Source organism: Serinus canaria, chromosome 25 (genome assembly GCF_022539315.1).
Source record: "Serinus canaria isolate serCan28SL12 chromosome 25, serCan2020, whole genome shotgun sequence".
Lineage (NCBI taxonomy): Eukaryota > Metazoa > Chordata > Aves > Passeriformes > Fringillidae > Serinus > Serinus canaria.
In genome coordinates, this window is record NC_066338.1 from 8,242,663 (window position 1) to 8,270,090 (window position 27,428).

General features: G+C 48.3%; 6 protein-coding genes across 6 annotated transcripts in view; 4 read left to right on the forward strand and 2 right to left on the reverse strand.

Annotated features, from left to right (window-relative positions):
• Positions 1 to 14,510, forward strand: part of LOC127060497 (translation initiation factor IF-2-like) — a 72,064-nt gene extending 57,554 nt beyond the window's left edge. The window contains exon 2 of the mRNA XM_050984142.1: positions 14,379 to 14,510. The gene's annotated coding sequence lies outside the window, so the exon portion shown is untranslated. The remainder of the gene's footprint in view (positions 1 to 14,378) is intronic.
• Positions 1 to 27,428, reverse strand: part of LOC103824727 (class I histocompatibility antigen, F10 alpha chain-like) — a 127,069-nt gene that overhangs the window by 76,396 nt on the left and 23,245 nt on the right. The gene's annotated exons all lie outside the window — the stretch shown is intronic.
• The window catches only part of LOC103824843 (zinc finger protein 239-like), a 152,449-nt gene that overhangs the window by 24,779 nt on the left and 100,242 nt on the right, over positions 1 to 27,428 (reverse strand).
• The window catches only part of LOC108963630 (zinc finger protein 304-like), a 190,263-nt gene that overhangs the window by 1,675 nt on the left and 161,160 nt on the right, over positions 1 to 27,428 (forward strand). The gene's annotated exons all lie outside the window — the stretch shown is intronic.
• LOC103825190 (zinc finger protein 37-like) overlaps positions 1 to 27,428 on the forward strand; it is a 142,464-nt gene that overhangs the window by 1,655 nt on the left and 113,381 nt on the right. The gene's annotated exons all lie outside the window — the stretch shown is intronic.
• On the forward strand, positions 92 to 16,686 carry LOC115484316 (zinc finger protein 239-like). The gene is made up of 2 exons (XM_030229991.2): positions 92 to 236; positions 15,221 to 16,686. The coding sequence occupies exons 1-2, from the start codon at positions 100 to 102 to the stop codon at positions 15,981 to 15,983; spliced, it is 900 nt and encodes a 299-aa protein (XP_030085851.2). The 5' UTR covers positions 92 to 99; the 3' UTR covers positions 15,984 to 16,686.

Below are 27,428 nucleotides of genomic sequence, written 5' to 3' on the forward strand. Positions count from 1 at the left end.
AACAGACAGTGACAGCACATGTTGGAGTGGGGAGAGGGATGATTTTCACTTTTTTTCCACAACATTCTCCATTTGCTGTTTCCCTTTGCAGCTGAACCCATGTTCTGTTTCAGAGTCAGATATCCTCACCATGGGCTCTGCCTTGAGCTGTGCAAATTCTATCGGTGCAAGCAGGCAGAGCTTGGGGTGAGGGGCAGAGGGAATCAGCCCAATTCTTGCCCAGGCAAGAGACCCAGGTACATTGTCCACACTTTGCCCAGCAGTGTTAATTTGCATTTCTAAAGCTCCTCTGCAGGCTGACTAGAAGGAGCTTCTCTTCCAGGGCAGTAATCTGGTGACTCCTGTGTTCCTTCCCCCACCAGCTATCCTTGCTTTTTTTTGGTGCCTTTTGTTTTTTCTTTTTTTAAACAATATTCTGTTAACTGTTTATGAGTTAAAGGGTGTCATTTAAACCTCTTCTAGTTTTTCAAAGTGCAGCCTAAAGTTGAGCATCGAGAAACCTGGACCAAAATTGTGCCATCACTGAGACACACCCACACACATACCCAAAAAGCCTCTACTTCTCTTAAGAATACAAATTTATTCTGACACCCCGGCCCAAACCTAACTGACCATATAAAAGTAGGATTATTAAGAAAAAAACATTCTAGTGATGTAATCTCCTCACCAACATAGTGGGAAGAGCCACAACTCTCCAACATTTCCAGTGCTAGAGAGTCAAGGCATTTCTTGATTCTGGCCATGATGTGCAGCAGAAATCATTTCACCCCCACATAGCCCGGGTGTGCAGAGAAAATCATTCCATGACACACGGCTTTTCCTAGATTTTCCTTTAACTTTATACCATCCAAAACTCATAAAAATCCATTGGTTTAATGTTCATTGTTTCCAAGTTTTGTCATTTTTAGTATTTGGTTTCCTATTGAAATAAATTGGGCAGGAGATCTTTCTCCTTTTTAATGCCTTTATTAAAAATCAGTTCAGGTGGGAAGAACCGAGGGGTCGCCGCTGCTCCCAGGAGTGGCATGGAGAAGGAGGAAGAGTGCAGCTTTGTCCTCTGGTCTGCAGGCAGAGCTGGGGCTTCCATCCTCATGAGAGCATCAGGAGATTCCCGCTTTTTCCATTTGACATTCAGGGTCCTCTTTCTAGCTGATGTTTTTTTAGGTTAGGGTGAGGGGTAAAAAGGGGTCTCAGTGGGCACTGGATTCTGTTCCTCAATTCTGGACATCACTTTGATCCTTCAGTTCTGTGTTGACTCATTGTTTTTAGGGGTTTTTGCTGGGTTTGGTGAGGGGCTTCTTCATTTGTATGCCAGCCCTGATTTCCCCTCCTCTTCACCGACCCGGGTGCCATCCTCCAGGAAGCAGCAGGGTGCCACTCTGGAGTGGCAACCGGAGCAATCCAGGTCGGTGTCTGTCTATGATGAACTCTTCCCAGTACGAAAGGATAGGAAAAGTGAGGCCAGTACCACAAGCAAGCCTTCGCCTTAAGTAATGAAGACAACTAAATTACAAAAGGCTATCACACCACACCATGTTCAAGGAAAGGACCAGCTCGCGTGGCAGAGCTCCGAAAATGCAAAAGGCTTAAGTCCTTTAACTCAGAGGTTCAAATCCTCTCCCTAGCTTAACTCAAACCAATCCCTCACGACTAACTACCCTCTTTTAGAGCGCAAAATCCTAAGCTACATACAGGGCCGAAAGGGCCCAAACATTGTTGGCCCATTCAGGCTCCTGCAGCCTCTAGCAGATGGAGTAAAACTATCAGAGAACCCATGCGACCATCAACATCCTCCCCAATCTCATTTATTGCAACTCTAATACTAGCCTTACTTCTAGAAATCTCAATCTGAACCCCACTGCCCTTCTATTCTCCTTAGCAGACCTTAATTTAGGCTTTCTCTTCCTGTTAGCCATATCCAGCCTAGCAGTATACTCCATCCTGTGGTCAGGCTGAGCCTCTGATTCAAAATACGCCCTGATTGGGACACTAGGGGCAGTAGCTCAAACAATCTCCTATGAAGTGACCCTAGCAATTATCCTCCTCTCCGGTGTCCTCCTCAGCAGCAACTGAGGAGAAGGGGACAAAAAGGGGAATCAACAACAGGTAGTTAACAAAAAACTATTAACGACAGGTGTTTACCACAACAAGAAGTTAGAACTCCACCCTGGCAGCAACTGGCTCAACCTGTGAACTCTGCAACCTTTTAAAAACATGGGCAACTTTTCTACTCATAACAGTCCCCCTCTTTTTCTTTGATCGAGCTTAAACTTAAGCTTGCATCAACTTGCAATTTCTGACTCATGAGAATAGAATTTCTTTAATTCTTTTGTATTGATTGTAAATTTCTTGAGCACTCTGGTAATCATGGTTACTTAACTTTATTACTTTTTCTGGTTTCTTCAGGTTAATTTCTTTAAAGATCTCTAGGTTGGTCTGCATGGCAGATGTTACCAATTTAATTAAGCAGGGAAGTAAGCATGATAAAAAAAGCAAACCAGCAAGTGTACACACAGCGATGAAAGCTACCTTTTGACAGCAATCTCCTTTGAAAATCCATAGATTATCCCACCAGCTGGAATCAAGTGTAGGAGTCTGTTCTTGATTACTTACATATGCTAGTTTTTTATTTCGTTTGAGATGTTTCTAATGATTGCACTCTTTATCTCTAATACTGCCTGAAGCCTGATGATTCTGTTTAACCTAGGTATCAGGGTCCGATAACCCCAGGACCCATCTTGAGCCCAGGTGGCTGGGCCGTAACTCTCGATAATTTTTCTTGGGGTCCAAACCTGGCTCTTACAGTTTTGGGTTCTTCCAACTTCTATTGCACTTCGCCTCCACTGTTTGGTTTTTCTTAAATTGTCATATGTAGAAACTCCTAAACTTGATCCAGACTCTTTGTGTAATAAAAAAAAAGCTGGTTTTATCATTCCAATGATGCAACTGGCAGACCAGTCTCCTGGCAATTTAGTGTATGCTGTAGTACCACAGATCCAAAACAGGTGTTTAGGGCCCCCCAAAATGTGTTCTTAGTTTCTGTTGGGCATTTCCAATATTTAGAAATTTCTTTCATCCCCCAAAAGGGAATCCCTTTTTCAGCATACTCATACAGTCCATATGTTTCATGGTGGATGCACTTGTCCCCTAACTTTTTTCTCAACATACCAAAATTTATTTGGATCTCTTGGGATCCATTGGGTAGCAGAGTTCTTTACTGCTAAATACCTTTTACAAACCATTACTCTTACTGGCATACTGTACCCCTTCCTTTTTCTTAAAATACCTTTTTCTCTTATTATTCTTGCTTTCAGATCCCATTGTTCTTTTCCCTTCACCTCTGTAATACTCAATTCTAGGTTGTTCTGTATCCTAATTAAGATTTCCAATAGCCCTAGGCTAATCCCTTCCCATGGCCAAATTTTGGTCCTCTGGGTACTTCCACAGACCCAACAATTAGATTCAGTTCATGGCTGATTCTTTCCACCGAATTTATGAATAGATTCTTACCTCAAGGTATCTCTAACTGGTCTTGTTCTCTTATTGCTTTTACTATCTCTTTCTCTTTGACCAGATCTACCAGGCTTGCTTCAGTAGCATCACGTTCAAAGCCCAAACAGGCTTCTCCTACAGGGCACTCTCCCAGGAGTTGCTGCCTAAAAGTGGCGGTATTCCAGGCTATCCAATACATTTTCTCATCCTCTTGACAAAGGACCAATGGGGAGAGGTTAACACAATTAGGGTTAAAGTTGGTGTGGACTCTCGACAAGGAACTTACTTCTTCTTCCTCCTAGAGGGGTTAGTAGCACCTACTGCACAGGTCTCCTGGCCTCCCCAGAGCACCACCAGCAATGAAAGCCATCATTGCTACCTTTCCCAAGAGTCTGGTATGGGTCATCTTGCACAGCCTGCCCACCTGGCCTTGCCTCTTGGGGACTTTACTAAGAAGAAGCCTCCAAGCTCTCTAGAGTTCCTTCTCTCCGCTTCTCTGGTTAAACCTCTCTTGGTCCATCTTTCCTAATTTAGTTTCTCTTAGGGGAGTATTCTGTAGAAGATTAACCTGGAGTCCTTGGTACTAAATTGGGAGAACTTAACCAGAATTACTTATTAACAGTCTAACCTTTTTTACAAACCTTTTTTGAACACTGAACTGTCTTAAAAACTCTTTAAGATATGGAATGGTTCTGATACCAAACTCTTTTTCTATTCAGTTCATCAGTCTTTTTGGCTCTTCCTTTTGAGAGTCAACTTTAAGTCTTTCAGTCCTTTTCTAATGGTATACTCAGGTGAATTAACTCGTGATGTGGTTGAATGTTGTCCTGAGTTAGGGGTTGAGAGTGGTGTGGAATCTGGTCCAATGCCAGAGGGAGAAACTGATGTTGAATCCTGTCCAGTGCCCAGGGGTGAGACTGGTCCTTTCATTCTCGTGATGTAGGTCCAACCTTTTTCTCTGGTCCGCACAGCCAAATTAGCAATGAGGAGTACCTGAAAGGGGTCTTCAAATTTAGGCATTAATGGTCTACTATTCCAGGATTTTATCAAAACCCAGTCTCCTGGGTTAATGTTATGAACTTCATGTCCAGAGGGGAAGTTTGGGGGAGGTATCCTCTTTTTCAAAGTCCTTCTAGGGTTCTTCCAATACTTTCTAAATATTTTCTGGTAGCCTCTTCTCCTTCCAAATAGTCTCCTCTGCTATAGGGTGCTAACAAGAATGGCAGTCCAAACATCATTTCACAGGGTGAAATCCCTATATCTGACCGGGGTTTTGTTCTGATGTGTAAAAGCACTGGGGGCAAACACTTTAGCCAATTCATTTTTGTTTCTTCAATCAATTTAGTCAATACATTTTTGAGAGTTTTGTTCATCCGCTCCACCCTCCCAGAACTCTGGGGGTGCCATGGAGTATGTAATCTCCATTTCGTTCCTAAGGCTTCAATTATATTTTGCAATGTCTGGGCCACAAAATGCGGACCTTGGTCTGAGTCTATGGTGTTCACCATTCCATATTTGGGGATAATGTTCTCTAAGATTACTCTTGCCACAACTTGGGCTGTTTCTCTTCTAGTCAGGAAGGCTTCCACCCAATGGGTGAGATGATCTACTATAGCCAGTAAATATTTGTATCCCTGCACTGGGGGCATCTCAGTGAAATCTATCTGTATGCCCTGGAAAGGTCTTAGCAGAGCTAATTTCCTCCCTCTGGGTGCTACCTTTCTCATAACCTTCTGGTTCACTTTTTGACAAATTAAACATCCTTTTGTAATTGCTTTTGTCAGGCCATATACCCCTGTGCACAGGTTATTTCTTGAGAAATGATCACATAATCCTTGGACTCCCCAGTGGGTTAATTTATGTAGTTCTGTTAGCACTGTCTGAGCAAGTGCTTTGCTTAAAAACCCCCGTCCATCTGAAGTTAACCACTCCCCTCGTTGCTCTTGGTGTAACTTTAAATCTTTTATAACCTCCAATTCTTTTTCACTAAATATGGGTTCCTCTCTTCTTTCTCCCTCCTCAGGTGTGGTTTCTGTTTTAAAAACTTTCACTGGATCCCCTGGTTCTAAAGCTGCTTCCTTTGCTATCCAATCAGCCAGTTGGTTTCCTCTAACTTCAAGGTTGTCTCCTTTTGGTGCCCTTTTATATGGACCACCACTATTTCTCTTGGTTTCTGTAGAGATTCTAATACGGACCTGACCAGGTTCTCATGGGCTAAGCTTTTTCCTTTTGAGCTTAGATATCCATGCTCCTCCCATATTTTCCCAAATGTGTGAACTATCCCAAATGCATGTTGGGAATCTGTATAAATAATTCCCCAGTCTCCTTCCAGTAAGTCTAATCCTCTTTTCGGGGCATATATTTCACAACCTTGGGCTGACCAGTTTGGGAATAGTTTCCCTTTCTCCTCAATTTGTAAAGTTTCTCCATCTATGATGGCGTAACCTGAAGCCCTTTTTCCATCTCCTACCCGTGAAGAGCCATCTGTGAACAAGATTCTTCCAGTTGCTAGAGGCTGATCTTCTAAATCATCTCTTACTTTTGTTTGGAGGTTAATCAGTTCAAAGCAATCATGTTCTAAATTCTCTATAGGCTCTCCCATTAGGAATTGTGCTGGATTGAGGGCATTTGATGTGATGAATTCTAAATCATCTGTGCTCATTAGTATTATTTCATATTTTAATGTTCTTGCATTGGTTAGCCACTGCTGAGCCCTCTGATTTAGCACTGTTTTAAGATTGTGAGGAACATGTACTTTAATTTTTCCTTGTAAGGTCAATTTTTGGGTCTCCTTTATCAGGATAGCAGTTGCTGCTACTGCTTGTATACAAACTGGCCAGCCTATAGCCACTGGATCTAACAATTTGGAGATGTAAGCCATGGGTTTCCTGCAGCCTCCCCACTCTTGAGTTAGTACACCGTAGGCTATACCCCCTTCAGCACTCACAAACGGGTCAAAGCCCTTCCTGAGGTCTGGTAAACTTAGGACCAGGGCAGAAGACAACTTGTCTTTTAGGCTCTCCAGTTGTTGATCATCTTTTGCTGTCCAATTTATGGGATCTGGAGCTACTAATTTATTGTATAAAAATTTTACACTTTGCGTGTATTGATCAAACCATAACTTGCAATATCCAAACAGGCCCAGGAATTTTCTCACATCCCTTTTTGTTTTTGGAGCTGGGAGAGATAAAATACCTGAAATTCTGTCAGGGCTTAACTTCTTATATTCCTCTCCTATTATGTGCCCAAGGTATGTTACTTCTGATTGCACGAACTGTAGCTTTTCTTGGGAAACCTTTAGTCCCTTCTCCCCCAGAAAATTCAAAAGCTTAATGCTAATTGTTCTGACCTGATCTTTTCCCTTCCCTGACACCATCAGGTTATCAACATACTGCAGGATCTGTACTTCCTCTTTGGGAGCAAACTGTTCTATCAAATCCTCCAGGGCTTGTCCAAAGAGGTTGGGGGATTCAGTGAACCCTTGTGGTAATCGGGTCCATCTTAGCTGTTGTCTCCTTTTTGTACTTGGGTCCTCCCATTCAAAGGCAAACCCATCCCTACATTCCATTGCCAGAGGACATGCCCAGAAAGTGTCCTTCAAATCTATAACAGTGAACCAAGCATGTTCTCTTGGAATTCGGCTTAGAAGATTGTATGGGTTGGGCACAACTGGATGTCTAGCAATGGTCTTTTTGTTGGCCTCCCTCAGATCTTGTACCAGTCTATGTTTCCCTTCAGCTTTCTTAACTGCCAGTATAGGTGTATTGTGTGGTGACATACAGGGTTCCAAAATTCCTTCTTGCAGCAGTTGTTCAATATCTGTGGCAATCCCCTTCTTTCCCTGTAGGGAAATTGGATACTGTTTAACCCATAGGGGTGAAGTATCACCTTGCATTTTTATTGTTATCAGAGGAACATCCAATAAGCCCTGCTTTCCCCCTTCAGCCCACACCTCCGGATTTCTCTCTGTGACATCCCCTTGGAATAACAAATAACTTCATTATTTGTACCACCATCCTCCCTTCTCTTGGGACAATCCCAACCCCCAAATGAACCTGCAGATCTCTTCCTAACAAACTTTTTTCTAGTTTAGGCAGGTAAATAAAATTAGCTTTACACTGTGTTGAGTTTTTTATTATTTTTACATCTTCAATACTGAGGCTCTAAATGGTTTCCCTTCAGCCCCTAATACCTCACAAAATTTTCTAGCAACTATCATACCTTCTGGTACTTTGTTGAGACAGGACTTATCTGCTCCTGTATCAACCAAAAATTCAAATTCTTCATTTAGGGGTCCCACCTCAAAGTTTACCAAGGGCTCCTCTAGATGTTGCATCAGGTACCCTGATGTGTAGAGCCCTTGACACCCCTAATCGTCACCTCTAAGAACCTTCTCTAAGGCTTCTTGTTCCCTGGCTATTGCCTCATCAATACTGAGCTTTTTGCAAACCCTCCTAACGTGTCCGGTTTCTCTGCAGTAATAGCAGCGCCTTTTGCTCAAAGGGACTTGAGGTCTCTCCATTCCTCTCGTACCTGATGGTACTGGCCTGTCCTTGCCTGCTCCTGGTGATGGACCCGCCCACTCTTTTGTTACCTTGGATCGGGGGATAGAGTTGCTTATCCCCGCACTTTCTCTAGCTACAGCAACCATGATCCTAGCCTTGGCCTTTGCTCTTTCTTCTTCCCTCCTTAAATACACCTTCAATGCTTCTCTCAATAACTCATTAATGTCCTTTCTTGCCAATCTTCAATCTTTTCCAGTTTTCTCCATATATCAGGCCAAGATTTGGTAACAAATTGGACCTTTAGCAGCACTTGACCTTCTGGGGTGTCTGGGTCTATTTTGGAGTACAATTGGAAGTTCCGTTTTAGGTGATTAAGCCAAGTAGCAGGAGTTTCATCCTTCTCTTCTGCACCCTCAAATGCCAGTTTGGTATTAGTTCCCTTGGGAACTGACTCTTTGATCCCCCGAATTATCAAAGACCTGTATTCCATCATGGCCTTCCTCCCTTTCTCCTGATTAGGATTCCAGTTGGGATCTGTTAGTGGCAATTTCTGTTCACCTGATGGCACTTGGGGTCCCGGACGGTTATCTTTCTCCCACATTCTTATGCCAGCAGCTCTAATGAGCTGGACCTCTTCTGGGGAAAATAATATAATAAAAATGGAATTCATCTCCCCCCAAGTGTAAATATTTGGACCTAAGAATTGATCCACTTGGTTGGCCATGCCCACTGGATCCTCAACTAAATTCCCTAACTCCTTCTTGAATCCTCTCACCTCAGAAGCGGTTAAAGGAGCGTTCACAAAGCCAACACCTCCCGCTGCTTCTCCCATAGGACCTGTCAGAGGTCCTGGATCAGGTACTGCAGTATGGCCCATCCTCAGACACAAAATTACTCATTTGAGGGATATTAGCATTGCCCTGAGCTTTCTGTAGGTCAACAGCTGTATTTGGTGATGAGAGTTTACCAGGTAAGGAGACATTTGTGTCCCAACTAGGAGGAGATAAAGGGACAGCAATAGGAGGGGGAGAAGAGCCTGAGTGCAGGTTAAGTGGAGCTGGAGAAGGGGTGGAGAGTGCAACAAGTGGAGTAGGCACTCGTGGTGGTGCAGAAGCAACTGGAGGAGCCGGAGGGGGTGGTGAGGGAGTGGTTACCAGGGGAGATACCAGGTCTACCATAGAGGAAGCCAAAGGGGTAAAAGAAGGAATTAGAGGAGGCGGTAATGAGATGGCAGCCGGGGGAAAAGCTGGATCTGCCGTTTGAGGTGCCCGAGGAAGAGGATGATAAGGTGGAGGGGCATCAGGAGGCAAAAAATCCAGGGGGTCCCATCTTTTACTAATCTCTCTAACTCCAGCATCCCCTCCTTCATTCCCATCTTTCTTCCTCTGCACCTTACAAATTCGCACACCCTCATCCCCAATAGCATTCTTTAACCAGCAAGCTACATATAGTAATTGCTCGGGATCGGTATCCTCTCGAGCTGTCAGATAGTGACTCGGTTGTTGACACATCCACTTGTTTTTTGTCCCACACCATGGCCATCCTTGCATATCTAACTCTGGCCAGACTTCTACACAGTAGTGAACCATCTTAACCTTATCTAATTCCTCCGTGACCTCTATAGAATCCCATCTCTCTAGCAGTTCACCTAAGGGACTATGGGGGGGTATATTCCTCAGTCTCTTGCCTCCCTTCTTACTATTACATCCTCCCATATTTCTGGGTCTCACTAGAAAAAAATCCAAAGGTGCCTCTACTCGAAAAGAAATGCACCAACAGGTAACTCAAGAAAAATCTTATTTGAGGAGTCTCAGCCTCCTCCACTAAAACTCAGATTTGCCTGACCCCTTTCTTCAGGACTTTAAAAAAAGCTGCCTTATTTCCAGTTTGCCTAACTTCCCAATACTAGGGCTTACGTATCAGGACTTTAAGTCGAGATACTGGCCTCCTCTGCCGAGATTTGTGCCTGACCTCCTTTGTCAGGACTTAATTTGCCTGCAGGACTTGTGGGCTTGCCCTGAATTCTTCTCGGGTTTTGCGATTTGCCTGACTTCCCCCTGCCAGGACTTTTGGTTGTGTGCCACTCACACCCTATTTCCTCCACACGCCCAGAGGGTGGCCCTCTCTCCCCCTTAGGAGGCACTTCAACCACCAGTCCCCCTCACATCCGTCCGTTCCCGGCCGGCTCCCTCATGGAAGTCTGAAACTACGGTACTGGGAGGTTCCCACTCGCTCCGAGGGTCCAAGCTGCCAGCCCCTGTCTCACTCACACTCCACTTGCTTGCCCCCGCTCCCGCCGCTGGATACTCTCACCAGTCCGGCGCTCCTCCGTGTCACTGGTCCCAAGCCGATCTTCTCTGCTCCTGATGTCCTGCAGGTCCAGGGTGGGCGGCCATCCCAGTCCCGGTGTCCTCTTCAGGCGTGGCTATCCCAGAGAGCCCCCAGATGAAATAAATAGGGCAGGAGATATTTCTCTTTTTTAATGCCTTTAATAAAAATCAACTCGGGTGGGAAGAACCAACAGGTTGCACTCATGCCGCTGCTGCTTCCAGGAGTGGCACAGAGGAGATGCTGGTCTGCAGGCAGAGCTGGGGCTTCTGTCCTCATGAGAGCATCAGGAGATTCCCCCTTTTTTGGTTTGACATTCAGGGTCCTCTTTCTAGCTGATGTTTTTTTAGGTTAGGGTGAGGGGTAAAAAGGGTCTTAGCGGACACTGGATTCTGTTCCTCACTTCTGGACATCACTTCAATCCTTCAATTCTTTGTTGGCTTGTTGCTTTTAGGGGTTTTTGCTGGGTTTGGTGAGGGGCTTCTTCCTTTGCATGCCAATCCCGATGTCATTTGCATGCCAACCCTGATGTCCCCTCCTCTTCACCATCCAGGGTGGCATCCTCCAGGAAGCAGCGGGGTGCCAATGGACAAAAGGGGAATCTCCAACCATCAACAATAGGTAATTAATGAAAACCTATTAACAACAGGTGATTACCACAACAAAAAGTTAGAACTCCACCCTGGCAGTAACTGGCTCAACCTGTGAACTCTGCAACCTTTAAAAAAAAAATGGGCAACTTTTCTACTCCTAACACTGTGAGACCCGGATGTCTTCCCCTCTGGTGTTAATTAGGTTCACATTCCTGGATTTCCTTCTCAGCCTTTTCCAGACCAGGTGTCCAGCTCTGCCGGGGGCAGTGTCTGGGGTAGCTGTTGGTTACTGTTTGCTGCTGGGTGTTGATGTTTTGTTGCCACATTATCTTTGTGGGTGTCTTTTGGCCTATTCCCAGTCTGTTGAGATGTTAAATTGAGTGGTATATCATCCCTTAAAAAAAACCCTTTAAAATTCCTTTCCCCAAGGCAAAAGCAAACCAAGCCTGAGTAGAAAAATAAAAGTAAAAAAATTTTAAAGTATATTATATGGTGAATTTTCCAGCAATGCAATCCCAGACAGCCCAGTGTGTGAGTGTACCTGAGCCCCAGAGTGGAATTGTGCCCTTGTGTTCCCCAGCAGCTGTGGCGAGTGCAGGCCCAGAGAGCACTGAAGCTGCAGCAGTGCCAGCAAGGCTTGGCCCCAGTGGCTGGAGATGCCAGAGGAGGGTGGGCAGGCAGAGGATTTCAGCAGAGGATCTGTGGGCAGGCCCAGGGGCTCGGCCTGCTGTGGAGCCCTGGCTGCTGCTGCATTGCCTTCAGGGCAGGCTCAGTGGGGCCTCCCATCCTCCTGCTGCAGGTGGGAAGTGCAAATCTCCGGGGCTTCAGAGCCCTGGAGCCGAGGCTGAGGGGTGCCCAGTGTTCAGCTGTGCTGGTGGCTGTTTCTGGCCTCAGGGCCACTTGGCATGGGCCACCAGTGGTGCTGCTTTGCACTCCTTAGGCAGGAGCCGGTGTCCTGGGTGGGTGTGGGGAACAGCAAAGTCCCAAGGCAGGGTCAGTGCCAGCCCAGCTTCCTGTGGGAGAGATTTCACAGTAGACAGGATCCTGGCCACAGCCTGCTTTAAATATACATCCCTTATCTCCATCCTGCACTAGGTGGAGAATTATCAGGGTAAGGAATTCCAGGCATGAATTGCAAGGGAGATAATTGAATATCTGCCCTGGGTCTGTCTCTTCTTGCCAAAGCCAATGGCAAGAGCCCTACACATGGCATCTTGGTTTCTATCACCAGCTTCCAAAGGTGTTTCTTTCTTTCCCCATTCATTCTTTCTACCCGACCTGAGCTGTGGGGGTGCCAGGAGTTATGGAAGTCCCATTGTATTCCTAAAGCTGCCATAATTCCTTGAAGGATCTTTCCTGTAAAATGAGTTCTTCTTTCTGAGTCTATTGCTTCCACAAACACTTATCTTGTATTTCTTTTAAAAATACCTTAATAAGTGATGCAGTGGTTGCTGAAGCAGTGAGAATTGCTTTTGCCCCCCTGTTAGGTGACATGGTCTCAGCAGAAGATATTGAAGCCTCCCTGCTCAGGGCATTTCAGTGCCAGGCTCTCACAAGCACCCACAGCTCTGCTGGTTGAGCTGAGCATGGGGCGGTGACCTGCGCTTTGTCTGATTCCCCTTCCTTTCCTCCCCTGGAACAGGGTGTTGCTTTTAAACACCACTTGTCCTGGTTGCTTCAAAGTGCTTTGGAGAGGCTCCATACCTAATTTTCCCTCTTTCCCTGGGGCTGCCCACACTTCTGGGTTCACTTCAGCATGGGCTGTGCCAGACTTTTGACACAGTAGTACAACAGAACTAGCCTCTGTATCACCTTTTATAAAATTATTTGCATTCCCAGTTTAGCGATCAATTCCCTTCCCAGTAAATCATGATACCAATTAGGAGCAAATAAAAATTCACTCATTTCAAATCCATCTCTCACATCTCTTAATACTGCTTGAATAAAATCACTCCTCTTTTCCACTTATCCCCTCACTAATCAAACATATTTTTAGCATTTTTTCTCCCTTGGGTCTAACATTCAGAGTGGATTGAGAGGCCCCTGTGTCCATCAGGAGCGGCCTCCTCTCAATGCAGACCCACCCTGAATGTTCTCCAGTGTGGTGGGTCCCTGGTGTGATGGGAGCTGTGACGCCCCTGCCAATCCATGTCCATCAAGGAATGGCCTTGCTCGTCCTGAGGGTGCTGCTGTCTCTGCTTGCAGTGTCCTTGTGCCCTGCAGCTGGAGCCCTGATTCCTTGCCAGGGGCAGTTTGGGTGGGCTCTCCCCTGCAGAGGAGGGCAATGCCTCTGCCAGGCGCTTGTGGCCGAGTGCGTCCCCTGGGTGCTGGGGCCCCCTTGGGCCCTGGGGTTGATCCCTCAGGAGCTGTAGGAACCCTGCCATGGCCTTTGCCTTCAGCTTGGCCTTTTTCTGCTCCCTTCTTGCATTCTTCTGCTGTGCCTTTGTGCCCAGCTGCTGCAGGGCCTTCTTGTGCCCCTCCTGCAGCTCTCCTCAGTGCCTGTGGGTGCTCATCCTCTGACAGCTGCTAAGATTTCTCCAAAATGATTTGTTTCTCCAGCGACCAAAACAATATCTCAATCCTTCCCTTATAATCCACATTTCCCCTGTGTTCCTTTGTCCTCGTGTGCTCAGGGTCCCCTCCACAGCCTGTATCCCAGAGCCGGTCCCTGTCCTGCCGCAGTGTCCAAAGGTGCCTCCCCGGCGGGCAGGGCTGGCAGCTCCACGGGCCCGGGCAGCGGCCGGGGCGTCCCGCAGCCTCCTGGGGGCCGGGGGCCACTGCTGGCCCGTCCCAGGGCTGGTGGGGTCAGGCAGCGCCCGGCGCTGAGCCCCGGCTGCCCCACAGCCCCGGCCCGGCCCCACAGCTCCCCACTGGCCCCCAGGCCGTGCTCCCAGTCCTGCACCTCTGTGCCCGGTGCTGCCGCTGCCCACCACAGAGAAACCCCCTGAAATCCTGACCTCCTTGATTTCCTCTCCTGGAAACTGGGCATAGAATGGATCTGGATCAGCTGGCAAATTTTGAGACTAAGACTCTGCTGAAAAACATCCCAATCCTCAATATTTTTCTCTTCCTCCTCTTTTCCATCATCCCTTTTCATACCACATAGATTCCTCCTGCTACTTCTTGCCTTAACCATATTCCTGCATGCTCCCCTTCACCCAATCCCTTCCCAGCACACCATCATCCAACCGCTGTTGTCTAAATCCCTTCTCCACTTCCCTTATTGCCCCCCTGGGTGTCCATTTCTTTAATTACCTCTGGGGGAATGTGCAAACTGCCTCAACATTCTCCCAAGGGACCCTTTAGAGATATTTTGGGATCATCATCCCTTTGGCCAGGACCCCTTCCTGGCTTTCCCTTTTCTCCCCTCCATGGGTGCCCTGCCATGTTGATTCCCTGAAGATCCCACTGCACTCACTGATGAGATTTTCAGAGCTCTCTCCCTGCTGACTCTTCAGAGCCCCCCCGATGTGTCACTCATCTGTCTCCTGGTCACTCTCGGGTACCCAATCAATCCCCGGTGCTGCTGCCACCCAAGGGAGCCGATCCCCCAAACTGGGTGGGGCACCTTCAGCTGCACTCACTGCCTGCCGCTCGGGATGGTGGAAGGAATTCCAGACAAGTCCCTAAGTGTCTGGAAAAATTGACATTACCCTCGGCCCCAGTGCCCCCCACGAGGGGAATTTGGGGAGGTGGGAGTGGGCCAGTGCCAAGGCCGGGCCCCCCCGCGCTGTCCTGGCAGGAGCGGCTGCAATGGGGACTGAGTGCAGGTGGAAGCAGTCGAGAGCCCAGCGCTGCCCCAGCCCGACCTGTCCCAGCTCCATCCCTGGCCCTGCGGTGGGATGCTGTGGGTTTGGGGGGAAGGGGGAGCTGGCAGTGGGTGCTGGGCCTAGGGGCAGGAGGGGTAGGGAAGGAGAAGCAGGGTTGAGGAACAAAATGGTCTAACGCTGCACGTGGGAGGAAAAGGTGGGATTGTGCAGAAGGCGATCCACGATTTTCGCTGGGGTCAATCTTGGTGTTTCTGAGCTTTATTGGGCTAAATTTTGGTGCTTTGGTTTTTTGTAAAGGCTGAATCTTTATATTTTGGAGGGTTTTTTTGCTAAATCATATTGTTTGGGAAGTTTTTGATCTGTGTCTTGATGTTCAGTGCACTTTTGTGCTGAATCATAGTGTTTTGGTGGTTCTTACAGACACAAGATGTCCCATTAGTTCCTTAGATGAAGTTGGGCAAGGAGGAACTCCCAGTACAAGGCGCCCTCTTTTTTTTTTTTTTAACTGAAATCAGGATTTTTCATTCCAAAGGCTTGGCTTGATGGAGGAGGAGGAAAAGCCCAAGAGATCCTGCAAGAGGAGGGGCTGCAAACCCAGCCCAGGGAGCTGTGAGGAGCTAAGAGCCCCCCTGAGCCACAAAGGCAGCCGGAGATCCAGCTGGAGCTCGGAGCTGATGGAGAAGCCTCATGGCAGGGAGAAGCCACACAAGTGCTTGGAATGTGGGAAGGTTTTCAGCTACAGCTCCAACCTGACCACGCACCAAAGGATCCACACTGGGGAACGGCCCTACAAGTGTGGGGAGTGTGGGAAGAGCTTCAGACAGAGTTCTGGCCTAATTCAGCACCAGGTGATCCACACTGGGGTACGGCCCTACAAATGTGGGGATTGTTGGAAGAGCTTCAGAGACAGCTCTGACCTGATCCGGCACCAGATGATCCACACTGGCGAAAAGCCCTATGAATGTGGGGAATGTGGGAAGAGCTTCAACCAGAGATCCCACCTAATCCAGCACCAGAGGATCCACACTGGGGAAAAGCCCTACACCTGCTTGGAATGTGGGAAGAGTTATGGGTGGAGCTCGGACCTGAGAAAACACCAGCGCACCCACACTGGGGAGAAACCCTACGAGTGTCCTGAGTGTGGGAAGAGGTTTCAGATCAGCTCCACTCTCCTCAGACATGAGCGAATTCACACAGAGGAGCGGCCCTTCCGCTGCTCCGACTGTGGGAAGGGCTTCACCCGCAAATTCGCCCTTGTCTCCCACCAGCGCATCCACTCCAGGGAGAGGTCCTAAGAGTGTGGGGAGTGTGGGAAGAGCTTCTCACAGAGCTCTCACTTGACCCAACACCAATGGAGTCTCCACTAAGGGAAGCCCTGTGTGTGCCCCGAGTGTGGGAAGGGCTTCGTGTGCTGCTCCAGCTCCATCTCCCATGGGAGGATCCACGTTGGATGATCCCCAGTGACCCCCGTTGGGCAGAGACCTGGTGATCTTTGGTCCTGGTGATCTGTGTTGGGATGACACCTGTCTTGGGGGCTCCACATCTTCCTAGCTCCCTCTGGGCACTTGAATGAATGCAAAGAGCAGAACATCCATTAGGATGCAGACCAACAATGGGAATTCCTTGGGGAGGGCAGATTTCTTGACTTTCAACCCCAGAACATCTTTTGCTTTCAATCCTATCTTCTGGTGGCATCAAGGAGTTCTTGGAGGTGTTTTCCAGCTTCAGGGATTCCATGATTTTAATTTCCCATTTCCTAAGGGTGTCTTCCACAGGCAGATGGTAAAAAAGTGAGGAAAAGACCAAACTTTTGGAGACAGTGGGGTGGAAACTTCACCACGAAAGGTTCTTCCCTCCCACCCAAGCAGGTGGAACCTCAGCCGGCACGGACACAGAAATCCTTTTCTTTTAGGCTTGATTTTCTTTTCATTTCTTTTCATTTCTCTTCATCCCTTTAAAATATCCAACACAGGGGTAAAAATAAAAATATTGAACTAAGACATGGGTGTGGTCATGGTGGTGGAGAGTGACAAGAGGACACATGGACATGAACAGGGATGGGGACGTGGGGGCACATAGGCACAGAGGGAGAGGTGGGGGACAAGGACAGGGATGGAAACATGGTGGGGAGACAGCTATGGGTGAGGACATGGTGGGACATGGCCAGTGACAAGTGGGGACATGGCCATGGGCAGTACCATGGGGGGAACTTTCAGGGGATGTGGGGGATGCTGGGTTTGAGGGAGTTGAGGGCTCCTGGGAGGCACTTGGGGCTTGCTGAGGCCTTTGGGGACCCCAGGCCAAGTGGCTCTGGCTGCACTGGGAGATCCTGGGGGAGGTTCTTGGGCAGCTGCTCAAGGACCCCCTGACCTGGAGCCCCAGCTGGGCATTGGGCTCCTGGAAGAGGATGAACGTCCTTGTCCCCAGGAGGGAAATCCCAGCACCCCCACAGTGTTGGGAGCAGCTGAAGGGTCACAGCAGGAAGGGGAAAGCCAGAGAGAGCTGTCCCCCTCCAAAACTGCACGCCAAAACTTCCAAAACTCAGGGATTGCTCCTGGGAAAAAGCAGCCAGGAGCTGCCAGATTTCAGAGAAAGTGGGTCTATGACCCCCCAGACTTAGCAAGAGGGTCCTGGATCCCCCAAAACCAAGCACAGGTGTGAGGGGTGCGGCTGGAGGGACAATGAGGAAGGGGCAGAAGAGCGGGGGAAAAGAGGACTCAAAGAGAATGGGGGAGGCATGGGGCCCCACAATTGAGTTGGGAGGGATCTTTAGTTTGGGGTGAGAGAAGGGAAAGTTGGGGATGGGGCAGAAAAAGGGTGGTTCCATAGGGATCCCTTTGTGTTCCCATCAATTGATCCCTGGAGTGATTCCCTGGGGCTCTGGGGGGGAATGGATCCGCACTGGGCGGGTCCCCAAGCCCCCTGCCCATCCCTGGGGGGCTCAGGGGGTTTCCCTCCACCCAAAAGCTGGTGATGCTGTGACTGTGGGGGAGAGGTGGGTGGGAAAAGGGGTTCTGGGGTGGGCATAGGGGAGGAGCAGGAGGAGGAGGAGGGAGAGAGAAGGATGTGGAAAAGGAGGAGCAGGAACAGGCGAAGAAAGAGGAGGAGCTGCAGGAGAAACACACAGTTTTCCTGCCCGCCTGCTGAGTCTGCAGCTCCCCTGGCCCTGGCAGCATCGACCCCCCTCAGATCTCACAGGTGAGTGGGGAGGGGGAGCTCGCCCCAAATCCATCGAAGGATCTCTCGGAGGGTTTGTTTGCAGAAGAGGGGATGTTTGGATCTTGCAGGGCCTCAAAGGTGAGATGCAGATGCCCCTTTGGAGAATTGTGGAGGGTTCCTGTGGCAACCTGTCTGTACCAGCTGGGGAGGTGGTACCAGTTGGGGGTGGACATTGGCATCAGAGTGGGGAGAGCAGCAGGGGCCAATCCCGGAGCTGGGTGATCCCGGCAGCCTGGAGGGGTGGGGGAGGCTGGAGATGAGCAGGGTCTGGGCCTGCCCGACAGTGCACAGGGCGGTTACTTCTGGAACTGGACTTGATCAGAAGGACCAAAATGCTCCCCTGCAACAATCCGTGGTTTTCTGGGCCTTACATGAGTCCAAATCCGGCTAGCGCAGACTCTGGCCCACATGGAACTGCACAGACTAAAGTAAAAGATGAGAAGCGCTCTTCTCCACATGGGAACGAGTATCCTGTTTATTGGCTTACAAGATACTTCTGGTTGACGGCGACCACCCAGGTAGAAAAGAGGATGTGGCACTCTCACAGTGGAGTTTTATACCCATGGGGATGGAGGCGGGGAGAGAGAACTGCGGCCAATGGGATGCTATTGGGGAGGGGGGAGGGGAACCCATGGGACAGACCACCAGGTGTGTATAACAGGGGGGTTGTGTGAGGGAGAGACCAAGTGATGGGGGAGGGGAAAAAACTATCCATGTGACTTAACATACTTAGTAAAAATTTCCCATCACCCAGTGCAAAACAACAACTAAATAAACTATTTAGTGCAATACAACACCTCCACCTTTTCTTTTAACTAAAATTAAAAGGAAATATGTCGTACTATTTCTGCTGCTGATTATGAATTTGTCCACCACTCATGGTTTGTGGGCCTGTCAATTTGCTTTAGTTCCACAAACTCTGAGTGCTTGACTTCTGCAGTACTGGAGACCAAACCGTTGATAGCCTTTAAAAGTATGCGACGTAGAATCCCAAATGCTAACATGACTAGGAAAAGAACAACAAAAAACAACAAAATTGTCGTAATTATAGAAGTCCACCACCCCAAGAGTCCCCAGTCCTTGAACAGTCCGCTGAACCAGTCCTCGGATTCCTGCTTGACTTGTCTGATCAGGCTTTTCACTTCTTGGAGAGCTGTGTGGACGTTGGGTGCTTTTGATGCAAGGTTCAAGCAGCACAGTCCTTCAAATTCCTGGCACTCATGTCCATGCAGCAGCAGGAGGAAATCTATGGCCGCACGATTTTGGAGTGTGGCCTGCCTGGTAATCTCCTTGTCCTCTAGGAGGGAGCTGATGGCCGTGTATGTCAAGTTTGCCTGTTTGACTACCCAGCACTCTAGGTGGCCCAATTCACCTAGAGCTTTAGCTGCTGCAGCCCATGGAAGGAACAGAGATGCAGCAACTCTTTTTGACTTGGCCCAATGGAAGATTTCTGCATCACAATTTGGGTCCAAATTGTCAACGCTTCTCTTATGAGTTTTGCTGACTGAATTGTTCTTTTGAGTCCACTCGCCAATCATGGTTTGGTTGGGTGCCAACAGGGACAACCACCCGATGGTACGTGGCCCTCCTAAAGGCCGAGAAGAGATTCCTGCCCATGCCCGATCTCCACAAATTAAAAACAAACTTTTAGGGAAGCTTTTGGGATGTGAATGGTATGGATTGTCTGCTGTAACATGGCTTACAACCTTACACCACCTTTTGGCAGCGAATTCCTCTCGATACTGTTTAATGTTGTTTAAAGGTTTGGTGTGGGAATGTGGGATAAAGAAGAGGTGTATGCAATACAGTGCAGGGAGGAGCCCAACAGCTCAAACTCTTGAGGCTCCTGAGCAGCTCTGGGTAACTTTGGCAGCCACTCCTCTATGGGGTTTTTAATCATTACAGCTCACTGGTGATGGATATTGTGTGGATGTGTGTGATTTGGTTTGGGACTTGGGTGAGGTATAGGCGTATCTAATTTGTCTGTGAACTCTCCAGCTTGCAATGGAATCCCTACCAGGCAGGTAGACATTGGCTCTTTCGCTGCTGCTGTGGACAGGCATATATTTTCCTGTTGGAGCGTCTGTGCCAGGGTCACCCAGATGTTTTGGCATGGCTGAGGAACGATCCACGCAGCTGTCAGACTGCTCAGCGCAAACAGGATGACAACTCAGACAGGGCTCATCGTGAGGTTAGGTAGGAGGTAGATTTTCTGTTCTACAAAGGAAAACAAACATTTTTTAAAAAAACACATACAAGTTCATGGGTTGCCGGAATGCAGCTAACTGTTTTAGGAAGATTTTTCCTTCTTTTTCTGGCCGCGTCTTCTCTTGGAGATGACAGCTGCTTGCTTCTCATTCCCGTCTGCTGGAGCTGGATTTTTGGGGACGAAAGGTTTTACCCACTTTTGGGGCATCCATCGAGGGCCTGAGGGGGTGGATACACATGCGTAATCACGTCCCCAGGTGACGAGCTCATAAGGACCCTTGGTTTTCCAAGTTTCTCGGTCCTTAATGAGAACTGGTGGATGCTGTGATAACTTAAACTGGCTGTTATTATTGAAATGATGTATTACTGGAGGATTCATGTTTTCAAATGAACAATTCAGAAAACTGATGGTAAACAAGGCTTTGCTTTTGTTGTGGTGTCATCCATGCTGCAGAATTGCCCTGCCTAGCCAGGACTTCTTTGAGTGTATGGTGGGCACTCTCAATCACAGCTTGACCTGTGGGGGAGTGGGTAACGCCTGTCTTATGCTCCACTCCCCACTGCTGGACAAACTCCAGGAACTCCTTGAGGCATACGCTGGGCCATTGTCAGTCTTGATCTCCCTAGGGACCCCCAATACTGAAAAGGCTTGCAGCAAGTGTTGTTTAGCATGCGCAGCCCTTTCCCCTGTGTGGGCAGAGGCATAAACCGCACCTGAGTATGTATCTATGCTGACGTGTACGTATTTCATGCGACCAAAACTGGGAATGTGTGTGATGTCTGTCTGCCACACTTCACAGCTGCCAAGGCCTTGGGGGTAAACCCCAACACCCAGGGATGGCACTGCCTGAAGCTGGCAATTGGGACAGGTGGCCACAATGGCTCGAGCCTGACTTCGTGTTAGCTGGAACTGACGGATTAGACCTGGAATATTTTGATGGTAGTGTTGGTGACTTAGTTTTGCCTGTTGAAAGATGTCTGGAAGGCGTGCCATTTCTGCTGGAGCTGCAAGGGAATCTGCTTTGCGATTACCTTCTGTGATCTTGCCTGGCAAATCGGTGTGTGACCTCATGTGCATCACATAGAAGGGGTGCTCCCGCTGTGAAACCAAATAAATTAGTTTTGAGAGCAACCTGTGGAGATGCTCATCCTCAATGTCCTCGAGAACTGCCTGCTCCACCCTGGACACTACTCCCACCACGTAGGCTGAATCGGTAACCAAATTAATTGGCTCCGTAAACTTCTCAAAGGCTCTCACGACTGTGGCCAGTTCAGCAATCTGGGGCAACCCCTCCACAAACTCAACATCAGCTTCCCAATGCTGGGTCTGGGGATTTCTCCAAGTCATGACCGACTTGTGGGATGCTCCGGACGCATCAGTGAACACTGTAAGCGCCTTGAGTGGCCTACTATGGGCCTACGGCTGTCCATCTCTGCTCCCACACACGTTTAGGATGGTTCTTTACACGCTGGGCCTCAAAAAATGAGTCTGGACTCTAGGTTTTTTCATTCTTCAGAATTGTTTATTGTTTCTTATCTACAAAGTCCCTTCTCTGCCAGACCGGGATCTGACCAGCACGGCAGCCAAAGGCACTCTGACCACCCCCAAAGCGGTCACATCTTTTATAACAAAAACTACGTATATCATATTTACTTTTTATCCCCAATACCTATCACCCTCGTCACCAAGTGCACCCTCACCCCAGACCAATCCACAAGTGCCAACACCGCAACAGAAGATGGATGACAAGAAGAAGAAAGAAGAGTCTTGTGACACACCCTGATTCCTCCACCTTGTCTCCATAACCCTCCTGTAGCAAAACCCCAAAATCTGTAATTTACTCTATAACTATGTCTTCCCTTCACCATTCACACCTGAGTGATTTTCACTGGTTTCATCTCCTCATACATTGGTGGCACATCAATAAATGGATCAAAATCAAGCCACCAAGTGCTTTTGGCAACATTCCAAGGCTCCCGAGCCCCCCAAGGGTTCTCTCGGTAGCTCTGGACATCAGGAGTTATGTGCTGAGTTCTCACATCTCCCCCTTCTGTTTGCACAAAAAGCACCTCCTTTGTAACTGAACGAACAATGTGCCGTACACTCAAAAGGATGCATGGTATAAAAACCATGAAAACTGCGAGAATTAGTAAAATGTAAAACCCTACCTTCAAGAGATCTCTCCATATGGGAGAAAGATCAAAAAACTTCATTACATCATCAATCCATGATCCAGTGATCTCACCAAGTTTTTCTATGCTGTCTTTTATCTTTTTGATATTTTCAGTAATTGACTGTGAATGATCTGAGAGATTCATGCAACACATTCCTGCAAATTCTTCGCATCCATGTCCATGGGCGAGCAACAGATAATCGACCGCTGCCCTGTTTTGCAGAGTTGCCTGTCTTACACTGCTCACATCTTTCAACATGTCACTCAGTGCAAGAGAGACTGATTGAGCATGTTTACTCAACCAACAACCCATGTGGTCCAATTGAGTCAAGGCCACCCCCGACGCTGTCTGAGGTTAGAAAATTGCCGTCACAAATCTCCTTGCCTTGTCCCAAGTGTACACTGCATCATCACAATCTGTGCTATAATGTTGTAATGTTCTTTTTTCCTTGCGTTTTGGATTTTTTAACATTTTTGAATCTGGTGACAACATTGAAATCTTTCCAATGCTGCATGGACCTCCCATTGCATTCGCAGGAATACCATACCAAATTCTGTCCCCACAAATCAAAAACAATCCCTTTGGCAATTGCACTGGAACCTAGAGAGACCCTTTGGTTGTTATTGTATTTTTGCACCAGGCTGATGCATTTTTATAATATTCATGATTTGGTGTGACATCAATGGTTTTATTTTTTGCCACATTTAAGATCTCGAATTGCATGCGCAACTCCATTGTCATGGACCCAAAAATCTCCAATTCCTGAGGTTCAGTAGAATCCACAGGAAGAAGATGCGTCCAACGCGACCTGCGAGATTTTGACTGGAGCGTGTCCTGGAATTGGCCATTCGTCCACCGGCATACCAATCATGCATGCCGAAAATGGACTCCCGGTCTGGAATGTGTCAGGCAAATGCTGTCTAAATTTGCTGCGTGAGCTAAAGCTTCCCAGACATTTTTCTTTGGCTGTTTGACTGGTAGATTTGCTTTATCATTTGAAGCGATTGATGATGAGATGAAACACATGAATATTACAAACCTTATGATCTCATCCCTATAACAAAACATTATCATTTTTTCCTCCCAAACTTTCTCCCCAAAGTGAAAAAAAAAAAAAAATCCCCAAAGTCCTTTTATCCTTTTGCTTTCTCCGAACTGCCATTCGTAGCTTCAACCTCCTCTTCTGTCTGGGTACTCGTCTCTTCGTTTCTGGGATCGGTGCTGTCCTGTTCTTGCATCCGGAATGGTTTCACGTGCTGCGCTGACACCCACTTCGGACCTCGCTCTGTGGAAACACAAGCAAAACCCTTGCCCCAAGTGATTAGTCTGAAAGGACCCTCTATTTGTCCTGACTCGGGGTTTCTGATCAAGACTAAAGGATTCTCCCTTAATCTTGCCTGAGAGCTGTTTGTGAAATGGGCATTGCCAACCTGTCTGAATGAGCGTTCCCTACCACTAGAAATCCTGGAAGTGTTGTGTGAGCCCTAATGTGAGTGATTAAATATTTATGTTCCCTGCTTTCTAGCAATGTTTTCATGCTCGTTAAGTATAAATATAAAACTTCATTGTTGACTTCTTTCAAAAGCGAACCCTCCAATCACCTGACCACACCTGCAACATATGCAGAATCTGTGACCACGTTGAGAGGTTGTTTGAACAACTGCTGTCAATTCCACAATTTGTGGAGAGTCCTGAACCATCTTCACATTTGAGTCCCAATCCTACTTTCAAAAATCTTGCTTCCTGTGGGTATCTTCGCATGATTTTCGTCCAAGAAACACACTAATTTGGAAACTGCCTGTTGTGGTGTAAAGCTAGGTTCTTCCCCTCAGCTGTGACTACTTCCTCCTTGCCTGTCCCCTGCCCAGTTCCAGATTACTGTATCAAGATCCACATTTCAGCAAGGGCATCGTGTGATTGGCAGAAGTTCAAAAGATGCCCTTCAGGCCTGCGGTCATTGGCCTGTCCAGATGTCATTGTTCCCTGAGACCCTCCCCCTCCCACCTGGTTGGTGGCTCACCTGTCCTCCCCCCAGCCCACACCTTCCTGTGAGCTTAAAAGGCATTGGAGCCATGTGGTCGGGGTCTGTTGGAGCAGTACTGAGATTCAGAACTGTAATACCTTGGAATAAACTCTGGATTTAACCCTCCAGCAGAACACGCTCTCTTTCTCTTCACTATCGCCTGGACTTTTCTACTAGAGGTAAAACTGAGTTCCGCTTTGCATGGGCCTATTTCGAGTGCTTAATAGTAACTGCTTGTGAGCCGAAGGTGTCTCTGAGGAGAAATATCCCCAGTAGCCACTTTTAGCTCAAGAGAAAGCAATACTGCCAATGTGCACTGTGCTCTTGGTGGAAGGAGGTCTGGGTTGCTGGGAAATCGTTGAGGACTTTGCTGAATGCATCTGCTTGACATTCTCCGATGATTGTCCTGTCTGCTCTTGGGTCATCACCATCACTTGTGTTGCAGCGTGTTGATGATGGTTGTGTGCACTGAACTTTCCGTCTCCCGGATATGGTAAAGGATTTCCATACATGTCTCTCTGGGAGTAACATTCTCTTGCTGTGGGCCTTCCATTTCCACACTGCTCGCAGACTGGGTTTTGCAGCTTTAGTACCTGCACTTGAATGTTCGTCTGTGGACAATTCTTCATCATGTGCCCAAACGCCCCGCACCTGTAACATTGTCCTTTTAATTGGTTGCTTTTCTTGATGGCTGCATGAACTTCGCTCATTATCTCGTTCTTCTGTTGTTGGAGCATTTCTTCCAGCGTCTTCTCCTTTGATTGTTTCTCTAAATGTCCTTTCATCTGTTTCTTCATCTGTTCTTCCCACTCTCCTCTCAACTCGTCCCTCACGATTGACGCAACATGCTGAGGCATTCCCACTTTGCTGCAAGCCTCCACCATCTCTGCCAAGGATGGCCGTCCTGGCATTGCTGAGATGACCCGTTGGCAATCCGGGTTGGCACCGCCGAAGGCTAAACTTTGCATGAGTGGCTGCTTTACCTGTTTGTCTGTCACCTGTCGATCCACAGCTTGTGAGAGTCGATCTATGTATGATGAAAATGATTCTGTGGGACCTTGCTTGATGCATGAGAATGGGATATCTGGAACTCCTGCTGGTGGAATCTGTATGATCGCTCTTCGCGCCGCTTCCTTGATGTCATTCAGCACTCGCCTCGGAAGTTGTGCTGCTTGTTCCGCTGGATTGTCGTTTGGAGGATCCTCTGCAAACTGTGCTACAGTGAGGTTCACATTTGGTCCGCCTTGATAACTGTTCCTCAACTCTTCGAGATACCTTCGCCATCTTCTGTCCCAGATGAGATTCTCTGTGTCCATGAGGATGATTGACACAAGGCTTCGGATGTCATATGGTGTGAATTCATACATGTCAAATGTCTCCTTCAGCAGTTGTTTGAAGTACCGTGAATTCAACCCGTTGTTCTGAATGGCCTTTGCTAAATCTTTGACCACGGTCTGACCCAGCCTTTCCCACCTTGGGTTCTGTCCCTGTGCATCATACGTCACTGGCATTGTCAGATCTCCTGATCCTCTTAGCAAACCCTTCTCCTTGGACAGCTTCTTTCTAATGTTTTTCCAATCTATTGACCTCTTCAGTTGCTCTTCTTCTTCCTCTGGAAACTCCTCCTCTGGTAGTTCTGATGGCAACAACATGCGCAGTGGAACCCTGGAAGTCGTCGGTGATTCCTTGGTCCACATCCTTCGACTTGAGGTTTTTGGTCTCGCCCCCAAATCTGAAAAAGGAATTTCAAATCCTTGTGGCTTCTTCTTCTTCGTTGTACCAAATGAATGCAGAAAGCTTTTTGCTGCTTCTGCTATTGTAAACATCCATGCTGGAGTTCCCTCTGAAGCTGTGATTTTTATCATGTCTTTTCCTTCTTCTTCTTCTTCTTCTGCTTCTGATGACGTGTCTTCAAATCCTTGAAGCTCCGAAGTTGATGGAAAATCTGTCTGCTGTGTTGCCTTTTCCTTCTTTTTTGTTGTTTTCTTTTTGTATGTTGTTGGGAAAAACTGCTGCATTGTTGTTGTTTTGCCACGAGATGGCGCTGTGGCGCGACCGACCGGATCTGGCCTGTCCTGCACTGGTCCTCCCCCCACTAGGTGGCGCGGTGGTCTGCCTGGACGACTGTGATGACGTCACAGACTCGATCGGCTCTTCAGCTGCTTCAGCTGAATGCAGTGTTTTTGATTTTTGGAACCGAGCTTGCACGGGTTTTGAATGAGCCAACAATGAAGCCTGAATACATGAACGTCCCTCAGGAATGGGAGAGGTTTGAACCACAGGGATTGGGATCGGGGAAGCCAGAACCGGAGAGGGGGTGGAGCCCTGGGATGTGGAACCCCGAGCACGGCCCCTCCTTGCCTGCAACGTCACAGGGGATCGGCTCCGCCCCCGACCGCATTCCTTCCACACTCTCTGCGCATGCGCAGGTTCGGGAATGCCTCCCGTCTCCCCTGAACTGACGTCACTGTCTCCGTCCCGCTTTGCCTCTGATGTCTCCTCCCCTATGTCTGTCCCTGACTCTCTTTCCTCCTCCTCTGATGTTGTATCCATGCCCCTTGCCCGCCTGTGCAACCTCCGCCCCTCCAGTGCCTGCATGCGCCGCCCAATCCAGACTGCTGCGGCTCGACTTCCGGGTCCTGCATCATCACGCGTCTCCTATGTCTACCTACGGGTGCCGCCTGGTGCTCTGCAGCTGCTCCGAGCTTACTGCCCGCATCTGACGTGGACGCTTTATTCTGAGAGCCCTTCTCCGACGTCCCACGGGTCCCGCCCTCTGCACGCATCTTTGGCACTGCGCCAGCTGAGGCTGCCGCTGTTGGCATTTCGCTCGCAAACCCCGCGCCGAAACTCGTGTCCCCCACTGCCTCCGCGCTCCCCCCGCCGCTCGCCGCCGCCGCCGCCACACAGCCACACCCGCCGCGAGAGAGCAATCCCTCCTCCCATTCTGGTCCCCCTTCGGCCCCCCTTCCCGACTTCGACGCTCTTCCAGTCCCTTTCCTGTGTTGTTTTTGTGAACTGGGGAGGATTGCCCCTACAGGGCGTCCTGACCCCTCAGGTTTGCTTGATGAAAATCTGAATTCATCTGGGATAAGGACCATATTTGCGTCTGAAT